This window comes from Cervus elaphus, chromosome 15 (assembly GCF_910594005.1).
Source record: "Cervus elaphus chromosome 15, mCerEla1.1, whole genome shotgun sequence".
Lineage (NCBI taxonomy): Eukaryota > Metazoa > Chordata > Mammalia > Artiodactyla > Cervidae > Cervus > Cervus elaphus.
The window spans coordinates 65,290,487-65,309,089 of record NC_057829.1 but is presented as its reverse complement, the minus strand read 5'-3'; the positions used below and the strand labels follow the sequence as shown (position 1 = coordinate 65,309,089).

At 39.0% G+C, this 18,603-nt stretch overlaps 1 protein-coding gene across 10 annotated transcripts in view; it reads right to left on the bottom strand.

Annotated features, from left to right (window-relative positions):
* The window catches only part of BTRC (beta-transducin repeat containing E3 ubiquitin protein ligase), a 172,641-nt gene extending 154,282 nt beyond the window's left edge, over nt 1-18,359 (bottom strand). For 4 of the 10 annotated variants that reach the window (XM_043924957.1, XM_043924961.1, XM_043924962.1 and 1 more), the window contains exon 1: nt 18,199-18,359. In XM_043924957.1, coding sequence (XP_043780892.1) covers nt 18,199-18,246 — 48 coding nt within the window. In that variant the 5' untranslated portion in view covers nt 18,247-18,359. Of the gene's footprint in view, nt 1-17,795; nt 17,820-18,035; nt 18,171-18,198 lie in introns of those variants that run through there. The other 6 variants (XM_043924960.1, XM_043924963.1, XM_043924965.1 and 3 more) reach the window with 3 other exon arrangements.
* Nucleotides 18,360-18,603: the final 244 nt, after the last annotated feature.

Sequence of the window (18,603 nt, the reverse complement as noted above, 5' to 3'; positions counted from 1 at the left end):
TTCAATAATTATAAACATATATGGTCATTAAAAAATAAAGAAATTACATTCCAGATTCATAAAATGGGAGTGGCATGCCAATGATCAGTAAGTATGTGTTCAAAGTGTAAAGAAAGTAACTCTTCCACATTTACTCATTAAACAAATTTGACCTTAAGCTAATAACTAACTAAAACACTATAAACATTTAGGGACTTCCCTGGTGGTACTGTGGATAAGAATCTGCCTGCCAATGCAGGGGACATGGATTCAAGCCCTGGTCCGGGAAGATTCTACATGCCATGGAGCAACTCAGCATGGGCTCTATAGCTTACAAGTTGCAACTACTAAGCCCACATGTTGCAATTACTGAAGCCCGGGTACCTGGAACCTGTGCTCCACAACAAGATAGGCCACCACAATGAGAAGCCTGAGCAGAGCAATGAAGATTAGCTGCAACTAGAGAAAAGCCTAGGTGCAGCAACGAAGACCCAGTGTAACCAAAAATAATACATAAATAAAATTATTAAAACACTAAACATTTAACTAGCAATCATCTGGTTTGCTTCTTATAATACAAACTTCTGCTTGGGATGATTTATGAAGAAGGGAGAAAAAGTAGAAGGGGGCCAAACAAATACATTACTAAGGAAATGACCTCCTTTCCACTATCTAAATTATTTCCCTGAATAAGCAAGTTTTTCAAAATTATACCAAGAACAAGAGATCAGTAAATCTCTTTACTGATAATGATTGATAATGATCATGATCATCATGACTGTTTATCACTTACTTTGCTTTAGTTTTTAAAAGTATAGGGTAGAGACATATCTGGTGTTCCAGTAGCTAGACTCCACACTTCCACTGCAAGGGGCACAAGTTGGTTCCTGGTTGGGAACTAAGATCCTGCATGCCATAACTAAGACCTGCCACAGCCAAATAAATAAATATTAAAAAAAAAAAAAAAGAACTGAGGCATGTACTAAGGAAATGTAAATTAAAACCACAGTAAGATACTACTATATACCTGTTAGAATGGTTAAAACAAAAAATATCAACAATCCCAAATGCTGGCAAGGATGCAGAGCTAGAACTCTCATATACTGCTTGTGGTATTGTGAAATGGTACAGCCACACTCTGGAAAACAGCTTGGCAGTTTCTTACAAAGTTAAACAAACACTAACCATATGACCCAGCAATTCCCCTCCAAATTTACCCCAGACAATTTAAAATTCATGTTCAAAAAATTAACAGCAGCTCTATTTATAATAACCAAAACCTGGAAACAACCCAAATGTCCTTCAACAGATGGATAAACAAAATGTGATACAATCCATTCAATGAACTACTACTAAGCAATAAAAAGAAGTGAACTATTGACACATGCAACAGCCTAGATGAATCATCAAAAAGGCATTATGCTGAGTAAAAGAGTCAGTACCAGAAGATTATATATTGTTTGATTCCAATTAAATGGCATTCTCAAAAAAATAAAACTAAAATGAGGTAGAACAGATTACAGTTCCCAGGAATTAGGGAGATGGGGAGACAGTACAAGGGAGTTTTGGGGGAAATGATGGAGCTGTTGTATATCCTGACAGTACTGGTTATATGAATATGTATGAATCTATATGTGTTCAAATTCTGAGACCTGTACACTAAAAAAAAAAGTTAATTTTACTAAGTGTTAATTTTTTTTAAAGAAAGAACTAAAACCAAAAATGTTCTTTGGTCATACACAGCAGACATGAATATATACATGTTTAAACAGTAAAATGAATGGGGTAGAATGTATAGTCAACAAACCTTGGGAGTTTGTGTGAATTATTATGTGTTAGAGTTTTGTGGTAAAAGTATCACCATATCCTGAAGGCCTAGAAAGTCCCTTCACATTTACCTCCTTTACTTGTATCCAATTATACATCTTCCTCTATTTTAAAGATGGCTGATGGTGCTTATAATCCAAGAGATGAAGATAAAAGGGCATTTTCAGACACAATTTCTCACTACCCAGCAAGCCTGTGGCTCTGTCCTCAGCCTGAGGACCCTGCTCAAAAGAATAACTCCGATCTATGCAACTGTACAAGAGACTAATCTTTCATCATAAATTTCCCTACCATTCAGTTATGTCTATTGCTTTAAGGAACACTTCAGTGATTTCTCAAATTTCTTCCTTCATTCCTTGACATTACCTCAAGATGTTACCTTAAGAACTGTATAAAACAGTTGTTGAAGTAGTCTGTTGTCATTTATCTTCACATATGATAGGGTCATAGAATATTAACAATAAAGTAATGTTAGAACGATCTACAGCCAGTTTATTGTGATGTGATTTTAACATACCTAGAATAGCCATGTTTGAGGATGTTGCTATTGTTCTTCTACTAGATATAACTCTTATAAACGGTATTATCTTGCTAATTTTTCTTCCCTTATGGTTCACCAACTACTCCAGCTGCAAACAGTACCCAGAAGTAAATTCTTTTTAGAAGCCAACTTATTACTAATCAATTAGAGTTCAAAAAGATTTCAAGCCTCCACCATGAAGTTTGTCTCATTCTGCCTTTACTCTTTTTTTTCCAGCTTTATTGAGATTTAACTGACATAATTGGAAAAGGTCAGTTTTCGTTCCAATCCCAAAGAAAGGCAATGCCAAAGAATGCTCAAACTACCACACAATTGCACTCATCTCACACGCTAGTGAAGTAATGCTCAAAATTCTCCAAGCCAGACTTCAACAGTACATGAACCATGAACTTCCAGATGTTCAAGCTGGATTTAGAAAAGGCAGAGGAACCAGAGATCAAGTTGACAACATCTGCTGGATTATCGAAAAAGCAAGAGAGTTCCAGAAAAACATCTACTTCTGCTTTATTAACTATGCCAAAGCTTTTGACTGTGTGGATCACCACAAACTGGAAAATTCTTAAAGAGATGGGAATACCAGGCCACCCGACTGCCTCTTGAGATATCTGTATGCAGGTCAGGAAACAACAGTTAGAACTGGACATGGAACAACAGACTGGTTCCAAATAGGAAAAGGAGTATGTCAAGGCTGTATATTGTCACCCTGCTTATTTAACCTATATGCAGAGTACATCATGAGAAATGCTGGACTGGATAAAGCACAAGCTGGAATCAAGATTGCTGGGAGGAATATCAATAACCTCAGATATGCAGATGACACTACACTTATGGCAGAAAGCAAAGAAGAACTAAAGAGGCTCTTGATAAAAGTGAAAGAGGAGAGTGAAAAAGTTGGCTTAAAACTCAACATTCAGAAAACTAAGATCGTGGCATCTGGTCACATCACTTCATGGCAAATAGATAGGGAAAAGATGCAAACAGTGACAGACTTTATTTTTGGGGGCGTCCAAAATCACTGCAGATGGTGACTGCAACCATGAAGTTAAAAGACGCTTGCTCCTTAGAAGAAAAGCTATGGCCAACCTAGACAGCATATTAAAAAGCAGAGACATTACTTTGCCAACAAAGGTCCGTCTAGTCAAAGCTATGGTTTTTCCAGTAGTCATGTATGGATGGGAGAGTTGGACTATAAAGAAAGCTGAGCACAGAAGAATCAATACTTTTGAACCATGGTGTTGGAGACGACTCTTGAGAGTCCCTTGGACAGCAAGGAGTTCCAACCACTCAATCCTAAACGAAATCAGTCCTGAATATTCACTGGAAGGACTGATGCTGAAGCTGAAACTCCAATACTTTGGCCGACTGATGCAAAGAACTGACTCATTGGAAAAGACCCTAATGCTGGGAAAGATTGAAGGCAGGAGAAGGGAACGACAGAGGATGAGATGGTTGGATGGCATCACCGACTCGATGGACATGAGTTTGAGCAAGCTTCAGGAGCTGGTTGATGGACAGGGAGGCCTGGCATGCTGCAGTCCATGGGGTCGCAAAGAGTCAGACACCACTGAGTGACTGAACTGAACTGAACTATAGAATAATTACGACCTGCCTCCACACTTGAATCCAGATAGCTCAGCCTTCCTGCTATGTTCCCCATGTACAAGGCTTCACCTTTTACACTGGTTGTAGTCACAATATTTCCCCTACTGCCTCTGTGTTGATACACTGGACAGGACACAGTGGTCTAGACGTTTTGTCAAAATGTGATCAGAGAAATGTCTCTATCAGAAACACTGAGATGCCTGTTAAACATAAAGATTCCTGAGGCCTACAAAAGTGGATGGAAGAGGAGCTGAGAATCTGTACTACATATTAACATGCTCTCCAAATAATTCTTATGCTTAATAAAGTATAGTGCTACTACAGTGGGCTAATGAGTGCTAATGAGTAGGCCAACTTCTTCAGTTCCTTGCTGGGTATTCCAGTTCTATTTTTAAGCCCAAGCTTGAAATGGGGAACTTGCTGCCTCTTTTCAGTACTCACTGATGCTGTCTGCCTATCTGGATCTCTCCAGACTATCTGCACCCAGATTCCTTGTCACTATTCTCACCCTCTGAAATTATATCCTGCCCTTATAAACTTCCCTGGATCCTCAGATTTGCTTCAATTGCCCACAGATACCATGTTCCATGTGCCTGGCTAAATTTCCTCTCCTCAGCTCCTAGCTATATCCAAGCACTTGGCCCACCTCAACAAGTAAAGCTTCCGTAGCTCTGTGCCTCCTTATCTGGCTGACTTTGATTTAAAATGTTATTCTCAGTATAACAGACAATGATTATGAACTTACATGACATTTAGATGAATCCTGATCTTTCTATCATAAAGGAATTTGAGTAGAGGTGGTCCAGGGAGCTTCAGTTCTATTAAGATACATCTTTCTTTTCTAACTTCTTCTTATAGAAAATTTCAAAATTTCAGAAAAGTATAGAACAGCATCTAGTAAACCCCATCATTCAACTTTCCACCTTCAAAATCCCAGAAATTGTATTATTTTGCCCATTTTTGCACATTTGCCTATGTGAATATCTTAAATTTAGTCTCATTATTAAAAAGTGAAGGGCTACTCCAGTATTTTTATCCACCAAATACCTGTTTTGCCATACCTACTGCTATGGCAAGTGAAAGTGTTAGTCTCTCAGTTGTGTCCCCCAGGCTCCTCTGTCCAGGGGATTCTCCAGGCAAAGAATATTGGAGTGGGTTGCTATTTCCTTCTCCAGGGGATCTTCTCCACCCAGGGATCGAACCCAGGTTTCCTGCATTGCAGGCAGACTGTTTACTGTCTGAGCTACCAGGGAAGCCCAACCTTCCCTTTAACTAATTGCCCTAAATATACCCGAAACGAGGGCTTCCCTGGTGGCTCCGATGGTAAAGAATCCGCCTGCAGTGCAGGAGACCCAGGTTCAATCCCTGAATCGGGAAGAACCCCCACAGAAAGGAATGGCTGCCCACTCCAGTATTCCTGCCTGGAGAATTCCATGGACAGAGGAGCCCAGCGGGCTACAGTTCACGGGGTCACAAAGAGTAGCACACGACTGAGCAACCAACACTGCCTGAAACAAGGCTTATTTTACTCTTCTCTTTTCTTTCTTTTCTCCTATCCTACTCCAGGCAACCTTATTCATTCTATCTCCAGAATATTCCTTGAATATCTTTCCTTCTTTCCGTATTGACTGCCCCGGCTTAAGCCCACACAGCTTTTTGCCTAAACTATTACATAGCCTTAAAGTAGCCTCCTTGCCTGTTTGCTCTGTGTTCCTAGTCTAATCCACTCTAAGTCAAATAACTAAAGTGTCTTCTAATTTTCTTTGCTGTATCGCCCCCGGTAGGAATCAGATTCAAATGTAAAATACAGACCTTTCAGAAAAAACTACTCCCATGTGTTTATACTAAATGGAGGCCATGGACTTCAGATTCAAAAAAATTTTACACTCAGCAAAAACAGAAATTAAATTAAAAAACTAGCATCTAAAAACATCAAATACCTTGGAATATGTCTAACAAAAGATGTATGTATAAAGACCCCCACAGAGAAATTACAGATCCCTAAAATAGAAAGATATACCATTTTCATGGATTATAAAAATCAATAATGTTAAGATCTCAGTTCTCCCCAAACATATACAGATTCAGTGAAATTCCAACGAAAGTCACAGGAGGATGTTTTGGATATTATGTTGATTCCAATATACATGAACATGCAAAAGCTGAGGGACATTCAGTACCCAATATCAAGAACTTGTATAAAAACAGAGTAATTAAGGAAGTGTGATACTGGCACAAGGATAAATAAACCATTGGAGCAGAAAAGTCCTGGAAACAGCCCACACACATATACAGACAGGTGATATATGACAAAAGTAACCCTGCAATGCAACAGAGGAAAAACAAAACAAAACAGAATTCTGTCTTATACCTCATACCAAACACAAAAATTCCAGACAGACTGTAGATCTAAATGTAAAAGGTAAAATAAAGCATTTCAGGGTCTTGAAAAGGTATCTGCAGACCCATGTTCACGGCAGTATTATTCACAGATAGCCAAAGGGTGAAAGTATCCCAAGTATTTGACAAAAGATAAATGGACAAACAAAATGTGATGTATACATACAATGGAATATTATTCAGACTTAAAAAGGAAGGAAATTCTGACACATGCCTTAACATGTATGAACGTTGGGATATTATGCTAAGAAAAACAAACCAGTCACAAAAAGGCAAATACTGTATGGTTCCACATAAATGAGGTATCTAGAATAGTGAAATTCACAGAAACAAAGTAGAATGGTGATTGCCACAAACTGGAGGAAAGGAAAACGGAGAGTTGTTTAATGGGTACAGAGTATCGGTTTTGCAAAATGAAAAATCTGTATTCAGTTTAGTTAGGTTCATGAGATGGGATGGTGGAATCTGCAGTGACCTACAGAAGGATGTCAGAACCTCAGCAAGATAAAGAAAATATCTACACAGGAATATGGCAGCCTTGGTAGCCCTGCACAGGGTGCTAGAGTCCAAATGGAGTGAGGAGAGCAACTCAGTGCACAGTACCAGAGCCTGAAATGAGAAAGGTGTTCCAACAGGTAGCTAGAGACAGCAGCCTGACATGGGATTTTGGAGCCTGATAAGGTAAGGATGGCATTCACATGATGGGTGTCAGTAATAGCAGCAACAGAAGAGATTGGTCACATAGAGGGAAGATTAAGAAAATATGCTGAGGATAATGAGTGCCAACTTACCAACAGAAAAGGGAGTTACAATTATAGAAAGGAAATTATTGAATGAATCCTGTTGTGTTAGACTAAAATTGGAGATACCCATGTGAACTCGTGGTTTTAAATAAATATATAGACAAAATTTAAAAAGCAATGTAAGTATGTGTGCACATGTGTGTGTATGCATGTTTACACATACATATATTCCCTACCTCTGTCCAGTGAGAGGACTTGGAAGCAGTGACATTCCCACAGCAATGTGTGTAACTAACACTCAGATACTGACTTCTGTGTATTATTGTCTACTAAAAGAAACCAGGGAAAAAAAGAGAGAGAGAGAGAGAGAAAACACTGATTTCAGGGCTGGGGCAAAAAAAAGTACAAGGTAAGCCTAAAATATCTTATATCAGAAAACAATGAAATGCTCAAAGAATGATAGAAATACATCAAAAAGACAAAGAAAATACTTTGAAAGCACTCTCACTGGCCAAACAGGGAACAATTTGTCAAAAGAAATAATGATAGTATTATAACCCATCAAATAAAACAAGAATTCATAAACCCATTCTGTTAGAAATAAATAGGTTGAAAATCTGATAAAGAATTAGTTACATGGTTTCAAAGTACTTTTCCCATAACACACTTACTACAAAGAGAAAAACATTAGCTTTAAAGAAGAAACTGGCAGAAGCCACTTTAATCAAGTAAAAAAAGTCACAAGACAAAAGTTACACGTCACCTGAAAGGAGGCAATCAGTAAAACAAAGCAACCCTTCTGTGGTATTTCTGACAGAAATACAGGACACAAATTTAATCATAAGGAAACAGCATTAGATAAACCCAAATTGAGGGGTCATTCTACAAAATAGTCTATAATCTTCAAAAGTGCCATAGTCATGGAAGGTAAAGAAGACAGGAACTGTTCCAAGACTGAAGGAGACTAAGAAGACATGACGACTAATTTCAATACGTGATTCTGGATTAGATCCCTTTGTTACAAAGAACATTATTAGAACAACTGGCAAAGTTTGAATGGGGTCTAAGGGGTTAGATCTACAATTAATTCAGAAATACATTAATTTCTGAATTTTGATGGTTGTGTTATAAAAAATGTCCTTGTTTGCAGAAAGTATACATTAAGCATTTGGTGATGATGTGACAACTTACTCTTAAATGGTTCAGGAAAAAATGTCATTTGTGTTGTACTTTAAACTTTTCTGTAATTCTGAGTTGATTCAAAATAAAACATTAGGAGAAAGAGAATGAACTTCACTGGTAGTTAGCAAACACTAAAAATATAGTGATATTATATGTATGTATACATATATGGAGTGTGTATACACACACTCCAATTAGGGTAACTATCAAAGATGTATTAGTTTGCTGTGTGTGTGTGTTTGTGTGTGTGTTTGCACATGCGCACACTTAGTCGCTCAGTTGTGTCTGACTCTTTGTAACCCCATGGATTGTAGTTCACAGCTCTGTCCATGGGACTTTCTGAGCAAGAATACTGGAGTGTGTTGCCATTTCCTCCTCCTGGGGATCTTCCTGACCCAGGATTGAACCAGTGTCTCCTGAACTGCAAGCAGATTCTTTAACCTCTGCGCCATCAGGGAAGCCCCATTAGTTCTCCATGGCTGCAGTAAAAAATCACCACACACTGAGTGGCTTAAAGCAACAGTAATTTTTTATTTGACAGTCCTATAATTTTGAAGTCTGAAATGGGTCTCTGAGCCAAAAATCAAGGTCTCAGCAGGCCTATGTTCTTGTCTGGAGGTTTAACTTATCCTTTCTTGCTTCAAGGGGCTGCTCACATTCCTTGGCTCATGGTTCTCTTCCCCCCTCTTTAAAATCAGCAACAATGGATTGAGTTCTCACATATCACTCTGACCTCTTCTTCAGCCTCCCTCTTACATATTTAGGGTCCCTTGTGATTACACTGGGCCCAATCTGGATTATTCAGGATAATCTCCCTGTTTTAAAGTCAGCTGAGGGACTTCCCTGGCAGTCCAGTGGTTAAGACTCTTACTTCCACTGCAGGTGGGGGCACAGGTTGGATCCCTGGTCAAGAAACTGAACTAAGATTCCATATGCCACGTGGTATTGCAAAAAAATAAAGTCAGCTGATTAGCAACCAAATTTCATCTGTTAAATCCCCTTTGCCCTGTAATTTAACATATTCACAGGTTCTTGGGATTCGACTGTCCTGAATGGGGGCTCAGGGGATGGGGCATTATTCTCCCTACCTCAAAGAGTTTCCTTTACTCTGAGATTATGTGTTTTCTATTTCTATGGCATTAAAAAGCTCTTTTTTTCATTTATAAAATGATGGTGCTGACAGTGGTGCTATTTTTTCAAGCACTGGTAGTATAGCAAAAAAAACTGGTAACTCTGTAAATGCTGTGTAGCTATTCTGTAGTCACAAAATCGTGTGACTTTCTTTACTGACTCCTTAAATGAAAAAATTTGAAAACACACACTGTTTTCCCACAAAAGAACCATATATTTGATGAAAGATCTGTACTGTATTTTCCAGAATATAGGGAATAGATCAATAAGAAAAAGGCAGACAATTAAAAAAGAAAAAAAAAAGACCAAGCCCTGAATAGACCCAAAAGAGGATATCTAAACAGCCAATAAACTTAAAAAAGTTAAGAACCTTCTTAAATAATTTTTTAGGTACTTGATTACAGCAGCTATTAAGGAAATGCAAATTAAAAGTCTGACAATATCATTCACCCACTAGTATGGCTGAAGTAAGGACGGACAATAGCAAATCAATGTTACAAGAATGTACAGCAACTGAAACTGTCATATGGTGCTGCAGAAAGTATCAAATGGAAAAAATTCACAGAATCTACTAAAGATAAAAATACCCTAAGACCCAGCAATTCCACTTCTAGGTATATACCCAACAGAAATATGTACATATTTTCAAGAAAAGACATGTATAAGATTACTCACAGTAGCCAAAAACTGGAAATAACCCGAACATCCATCAACAAGAGAATGGCTAAATAACTGAACTGAATTAACGCAGCAGAATACGACACAGCAACAAGAATGAACATACTACACTTACAGTAACCTGAATGAATCTCCTTATGAGGGAAAAAAGATGCCAGACTAGTATATATACTGGAAAGATTCTACTTATATGAAGTTAAATATCAGTAAAGGCAAAAACTAATCTATAGGTATTAGATAATTGTTACGCAGAAGTGACCACTGTGTAAAAATTCAATGGACTGTATTCTTCTGATTTCTTTAAAAAGTATATTTATTTTACTTCAGTAAAACCTTATATAGATCCTCCAACTAATAAAAATAAATGGAAAAAAAAAAAACCTTATACAGACATATACCAAGTACACTAGAATATTATTCTTGAATACAAACTGGATTCAATCTAAACTCCCTAGCCTCCCAGTCTCTTTTCCTTCTTGTCTGCTATGCCACCTTATGTTCAAATCATGTGTATCTACTACTGTGCTGACCATCTCCTGATCTTCTGGCCTTTACCCAAACTACTCCCTCTTCCTGGAACAGCCACCTCAGAAACAAGTCTGCAAAATCTATATTCCACAAGACCCAATATGAAGCTTTCTTCTTCAAACCTTCCAAAGCTCTTCCCAGTTAAGGCTAATTTCCCCTCCCTTAAATTCTATAGCACTTTGCACCTCTACTTTGGCACTTACCAAAGTGTCCCTTAAGAGATACTTATAAATGCCTGTCTTCTCAACCAACTGTGGAGTTCTAGAGAAGACAGAAGTTTTACTTAACTTTGTGTCTTCATCTCCTCCTGCCCCCATAACCACCTCCCTCCACACATAACATGTTGTGCACTCAGATTATGTTTATATTTTTATCAAATCATGGTGCAGGCCAACTGCCATGGCCTCATTTCCAGTTGTCAACTCACTAATTTTGCCAAGTACTTCTGAACAGGAAAATGCAGTGCTCCAAAACAATTGAGAACCATAGAGTTCTAAACTTCCAGTGAAGTTTAGATACATACAGCAGTTTAAGTAATATAATTTATCAATTGTGTTAACATTATACATAGCAGTTTACAATTTAAAATGAACTTGGGGGGATGGAATGGGAGAGAGAAAGATCCTTTTTAAGTAGGCAAGTCTAACAGTTAAGACTTTTCAGTTAACAAAATGAGGTGAGTGAGATATCTATTCAAGCCATCACTGCCAATCCACTGGCCAGTACACCTGCTACACTGCACTCCATGACCAAGTACAGGTCTTCATTGGGGTACTTGTTTTATAAATATATACATTTTTAAAAGTTTAAACATAAACATTAAATATATTAAATTTTAATTTATCTGATTAAAAACAATACATATTCACTGTCAAAAATGTAGAAAACATTAAGGAACATAGGAAAAAGAAAAACAACCTAAGTAATGTTTTCTGTGCTGTGTTTCCTAACAAATCTTCAGATGGCATGAAATTTTTGAAATATTACCCATAATCCACCACTTCACAAGTAACCACATTAACAGTTTAGTGTCCTACTTCCTGAGAGGTACAAGGATTTATGCATCCATGCTGCAAAAACATTATCCACACGCTACAATTCTGTTTCCACAGTTTTTCAGAGAAAGCCTGAAAGTCTCCCAGACATCAGAAAGTATCCTCGCAGCCCTCAGTTTAGATGCAGAGAAGGGGTTATTAAGAGCTCTAACCCTAACAACAAGGGAGCTGCTAGGGCACTATGCGTGACCTTGCTTCACATTCTGTTACAAACGCTGCTGGAGCCACATCGACCTTATCTTTCCCAAGTACCGAAAAACAGTGTTGTGATACTGGTGAACTTCTCCAGTTATCACTGTGGATTAAAGTCAAGATTCTGATTATTTCTTTAACACTTTTTTTCCTACACAACATAATACAGAGAGACATACTGCATTAGGTGTCATTCGGCAACCAAAACGAGAAAGTGCTCGTCAGAATAGCACCAACACAATAGTTCTAAGAGTAAGCATTTTACCATTCTTCTGCAAATCGAGTATATTAGATTATTATAGATTATTATTACTACAGTAGATTATTGTGCAAGTTGCTCTCTCTTCCACTCCTTCTATGGGCAGCGTATACTTTCCCACCTCCTCACTTGACTCTGTGACTTACTTTGGTTAATGGAATATCAGCAGGTACCATACAACCAATGACTGAAAGGCATTTGAACCAGTGGTCTTGCTCTCTTGCGTCTCTACTATAGCTATAAGGACAGCTCAGCCTGGGAAGTCACTGTCTCTTCAGTCTCAGTCTCAGAAAAATATGTGAAACAGTCCTGAGTGAGCAGCCAAATCCAGAGAAACTCAACAAAATTCAGCCTCTCATCCAATGTTCAGCAAACCCAGATGTTCTTGAGAATAAGTATCTATCATTATACTGCCGTGACATATTGTGGAGTTTATCACTCAGCAATAGCCAATCGATAACAACGATACTGTGGCAACTTCATTTCCTAATAATTCAAATCATCAGAAAATCTGTATATAAACCTGGACAGTAATTCTCCACTCTGGTCCATTTTGCCAGCAAAGAAATATGCCATCCTATTCCACTGTTTCTCTGAGCCTCAGGGATGAAATACAGTGTATGTCTCAAGTCAGACTGCCAGGATTTGATCTCGGGCTTCTTGCTAAGCAGAGTGACTTTGCTCAAGTTACTTAACCTCTCTGGAATCAGTTTCCTCATCCAAACATGGGAGGAACAATAGTACTGAATCTATCTTACAGAACCATTGGGAAGATTAAATTAAACAACAGTATATGTAAAGAATTTAGAATAGCAACTAGTAAACACCAAATAAATACATATTAGCTATTCATGGCTGATCATATTTTTTAAAAACAAAGAAAAATAAATAAACAAACCCCTCCCATTTCTGCTGTGTTTATCCTATAATTGATACAGACAGAATCAGGTCACAAGCCTGGGAACAGAAAGACAAGTGTACCTGAAAAGAGAGCCAAATCTCAGAAAGGAGCAAGAAATCAAGAAGAAATTCCAACTCAAAAGGTTTACCTTAAGCAGACAGGAATTCTCTCCCAGTTCTGTGACTTTTTGCTCCTCTGCTCCTCATCCCCACCCTGGCCAGCACAAAGGCAATCCAGGAACTATGGTGGTAGTGCCCCAGGGAACAAATCATAGTCTTAGTTCAACATCACTCTCAGTACCTATTCCACTATTGCTATCTCTGAGTCTTCTGTAAAATGTTCTAGTTTAGTTTCAATCAGACTTCGGAAAACTAAAGGAAATTATCCAGCGATTCCTTCAGCACAAGGTGAATCTAGTAGAATACTAGTTGAAGTGGTAAGATCAGGTGGACCTTTCCCATAGAGACTGTCTCCCTCCTCCACTGCTGATGTTAAGATGATGGATTTGATTTATTGAGAAGGCAGTTTTCTTTATAGTGACCAAGACTGTTAAACACTGGTAAATATTTTCTACTTCATCCACAATGAATTCTTATTATATACATTTAGAAAGCACTTTTATGCTGTATTAAAATATTGCTAGAAAGCACATGGTATCTTAAAATACTTTAATACCACAAAGATTATTTTTTCTTTATTCATGCTTTTTATAAATTATAATGCTATTTACCTCAAATAATTTTATCTATACATGATCAAGATCTTACATCATGTCTCATCTCCCTTTAGAAAGGGAAAAAAATTCTTAATTGCTTCCTTCTTTAAGGATTTAAATACATAAATAATATGAATAATAAGTAGTCTCCTTTGAAAGTTCACTTTCTAATTTAGCAATAAAAAATTTCTGGCAATCATTCAAAGTAGAATTTTTACTCCACATAGTAATTCACTTTCAGTAACTTACTATGTACATCTATCACAAACATGAGTCAAGAAAATGAACACAAAGAATTATCATTAATTTGTAATTTCATACTCCAATGCCTATATAAGAGTATTCAGAAAAGAAACTGAAGGATAATTTAAATTGAGAACAGGTAAGAATCCACTTGCCAATGCAAGCGACACAGGAGATGCGAGGTTGATCCCTAGGCCAAGAAGACCCCCTGGAGTAGGAAATGGCAACCCATGCCAGTCTTCTTTCCTGGAAAATTTCATGGACAGAAAAAACTGGTGGGCTGAAGTCCATGGGGTCGCAAAGAGTTGCTGAGAATGCATGCAAGAGATATTAATATACAGAAACTCTGACAAACTAAGAACTAGCTTCAAATGTTATCCAACCAGCTGGTAATCAATCTCACTGATTTAAAGAAAAGTCCATCACAGTGAAAAATCTGAATACTTATTTTAAAATGCAATTTCTTGTTTTTAGATATATGGTTCTCAAGTAAATAAAGTTTCCTGAATCATATCAATTAATCCAGTATTATCTCTACAGTAACATTATTAAGTCATGCAGGAGATCACGATAGTTTTTAGAAGTTAATCTCAAAAATGAGATGTCTCCAAAGCATTCCAAGTATTAATAGCCACAAACATGGCTGATCCCATCTGTATTTTTAGCCTGAGCATCCAACTAGAACAGCATCTATGGTAGCCAGTCTCAAAAGGTCCTGGCCCCCAGCAATTTCCTTCTCTCTGTTCATGCATGCTACTCTTTTTGTCTACAGGGAGGGATTATTTTCCCTCCCTCTAACTCTGGGTCGGCCTTTACTGTCTTTAACCAATAGCTCAACTTCCAAACCTAGGACTTAAGAGAATTGGCTGGCTTCTATTTCTTATCTCCTGGAATGCTCCCCTTCTTAGAACCCAGACACCATGCTTTAAGGAAATCCAAAAGAAGGCCATGTGGAGAAAGGAGGACAAGAAGGCCTTATTGCCAGTTGAACTCGCAGACAGTCGCCAACCGTGAGAGACTGTGGCCATTTTGGGCCAGCCAAATTGTGGCAATTTTGAACATTCCAGCCAACACCAGGCAAAACAGAAAATGCACCAGTCAATGAAAGATTTATGTTTGTGACACAGCAAGTTACCCTTTACACTGTTTCACTTACCTATCAATAAAAAAACTATTTTATACCTCCTGAAATTACTTCATCCATGTGTCAAATTTTCCTACTTCTAAGATCCTGGGACCAGTTTATCCTGTCCATTTAAAAATAAATTTCAAATCCATCCCTCAACTTGTCATACAAATAGATAAAATACAGAAGGATAGACAGATATAGATATAGTACAGATATTCAAAGATAAACTTTAAGTCTAGACCATGTGTGACTTATGGTCAAATCTGAATCGGTCTCACTGATGAGGTTTTATTGTAAAAATTAACCAAATTACTACATCAATACAGTAGTGAGCAAAATTCATAAAAGAGAATATCTATTTCATGCTGCTATTTTAAACAAAATTTTATATTTTCTTAAACTATAGAAATCAGGGCATCCTGTACAAAAATTGTCATTCACACCTCACAATTGAGGGAAAGGATAAGGACAAAATAAAGCCAAATACTATACAAAAATTTCAATCTGATTAAAAGGATAGTCTTTTCCATGTGTACTGTGCATTAATTACCAGGTGCAAGCACAAATAAAATATCTTCCTATCTCAAATGACTAAGTAAAGAAACATGTTATAACAGGGTAAATGGGACCAAAGGCAGGTTGTGACTTAGATTTATAATAAGACTGTTACTGAGCTGGAAAGGGCTTCCCTGGTGGTTCAGATGGTAAAGGATCCGCCTGCAATGCAGGAGACCTGGGTTCAATCCCTGGGTTGGGAAGATCCCCTGGAGAAGGAAATGGCAACCCACTTCAGAATTCTTGCCTGGAGAATCCCCATGGACAGAGGAGACTGGCAGGCTATAATCCAAGGGGTCTCAAAGAATCAGATACAACTGAGCGACGAAGCACAGCACTGAGCTGAAAAAGAATACCAAATCTTTAACTCTCCATTCTGTTTCAGTTATTAAGGTGTCATTCTTGGTGACCCTTTTCCAGTTGGCCTTCTCTCAAACAGCAGCCATAACAGCAGGCAAGGTCAAAAATGAAAGTAACTAAAATTGAAGAAAAACTGGTTTCTCCTTATGGAAACTGACTCAACATTTAATAATGTGTGGTGTCCCAAAAGCTTCAAACTACTCATGGCCATCTCTAGCTCCAACTTTAACTCAATCAGGAGACCATTATCAAAACAACTCACTGGTACAAAGCAGAGATCAATTGGTTGAAAATGTTCCTAGGTTGAGGTCTATCGGGGAGTAAAGAAGATGATCTCATAAGGTCCCTTTATGATCTGTTAAAACCACATTATTCCATAAATCTGACACGTGTCAAAATTAGGATTGAGTCAACCTCTAAGCAGAAAAACAAAAATCAGCAGCTGTCACTTTTCTTACTTAAATTTAGAAGCTAGCTGTACATACAAAGCAACTTCATCTCACTTCTGAAGTCCAAAACAATTCCGAAGCCTCTTAATATTTTAGAATTTCAACACTGGGCAGAAACTAAGAACTTTCTTCAGGTCTAATAGAATTTTGTAAAAGATACACTTGAACTTTAGGCATTTTAGAAAGCACTAATACAAAATAAATAAAGTTATAGTAAATTTGACCAAACTCTGAAACGATACTCTTGTAAACGCAGCAGTTTAAAGCCTAAATTCAATTAGGTTAGTGTCCATGGTTTGTTTAGATTTGTTTTGGTATCTAAGGCAAGGACACAAAATAACAACTATCTAACAAAAGAAATAAAGATTTGGAGTGACAGGTTACAATTACTTCTGAAAAAGCAAATAGACTTCAAATAATATCAGTGGTCCCTATGGACACCAGTTAAGACAAAGAAGTCTATGCATCCCATCATTCTTTAGCTGTAACCACAGTCTGGTTTTACATCTGGGATATACAAATGAAGCATCAGATTAAATGCATCAAATAGCTATACAAATTTGCTAAACAAACACATATCAAAAAAAGAAAAACATGATACAAAGTTAAAGAACTAGACTCCAAGGGATTAAAACACACCCACAAAATCCAAGTTTATGCTGTGCTTCAACCTAAAACTCCTAAGTAACTACTAACCCTGACATTTCCTATTATTCTCCACTATCTGCATTCCCCCTTTTATCTCCTGAATTTCTCCAGTGATTTTATTTCTTCTTACGAGTCTTTGGATGTTAATCTGCACAGCCTTTCCATTCCCAAAAAGTGATACTGCACCTGGTCTCCACATTTTACTGTCTCTACAATATTGCATTAAGTTTTGTTTTACCCTATTAGATATTAATTTTGCCCCTAATCTCCTGTACCTAGGTTTCCCTAACCAGTGAACCTCTTCTGTCTTCTTTCAAACTAGAGGATGTACACCCTTTCCTGATACTTGTAATTCTGGCATCTAGTCAAGCTCTTCTCTTTCCCAAAGCCTGTCATCACAGTCCTAGATCCCGATCCCCAGTCCTTTCCTTCCTAAGTAAGGCCTAGTTCTTTCCAGAGTTTGTCAACATTAGTTTGGCCAAGCTGGGATTGTACGTTTAAGTCAATGGCTATCTCTTCCACCTCACTCTACAAGACTATAAGTCTCCCACCTGTCCACTCTCTGCTCTACTTTAGATCCATCCGCATCCAGCCCTGTCCGTTTTTCCCACCCACCTCCCACTCCCAGTATCTTTCCTCCCACTGTCCAGCGTTCCCCTTCCCCACTACTGAATGCACCTCTTCTCCAGGGCCTCACCCGTAACCCTCACACCGGCAAGGCCCTGCCAGCGGCCTCACGGCGTCTCCTCCTGGCCTCCTCAGCTCTTCAGTAACTGTCCCTACGCCCCTTACTCTCCAGGGCCCCGCGCGCCCCAGAGACCCCTCCCCGATTAAGCTCCCGCTGTCACTTGGCCTCTCATCCACAAGATGGCGGAGCTGCTGCCCCCACCCCCGGGTCCTCTCCGCAACCCCTCCTACCTCCCAGGAGCTCCCGTCCCGTCCCTCCAGCCGCCCCCGCCGCCGGCCTCGGCCCAGGGTCTCGCTGCGCCCTCCTCCAGCGGGCAGGCGGCCCAGGCCCGAGCCTCAGCGACGCCGCCAACGCACCGCCTCCACAGTTCCCCGGCCTGCACCTTCTCCTCACCATAAACTTGAGCGCTTTTTCCTGCAGCACCGCCTCGGCCGGGTCCATAATCGCTAGGGGCCACTGGGTCTGCACTCCGCCGGGGCCGCCCCCTTGGTGCCAGGCCGCAGCCAACGCAGCGCCCGAATCCCGCCTCCTCTTCCTTTCCTCCGCCCTCTTTACCTCTCAGGCACAGGCAGGGGGGCCAGGGAGGACAAGTTGTCCTTTGCGCGTGCGTATTGCCCGCTGGCTCACGGGATTTGTGGTTCTGGAGCTTCCTGAAGCAAAAAGTGACGCCACACCGCGAACTGCAACTCCCGCGGTTCACTGCGGTAGGGTCGCGGTGGCTCCCAAGCCAAATACAGACAACTGACCGTCAAGTAGCGAGGATCAGCGTATGGGAATCGTAGTTTGCAGCCTCTAGAG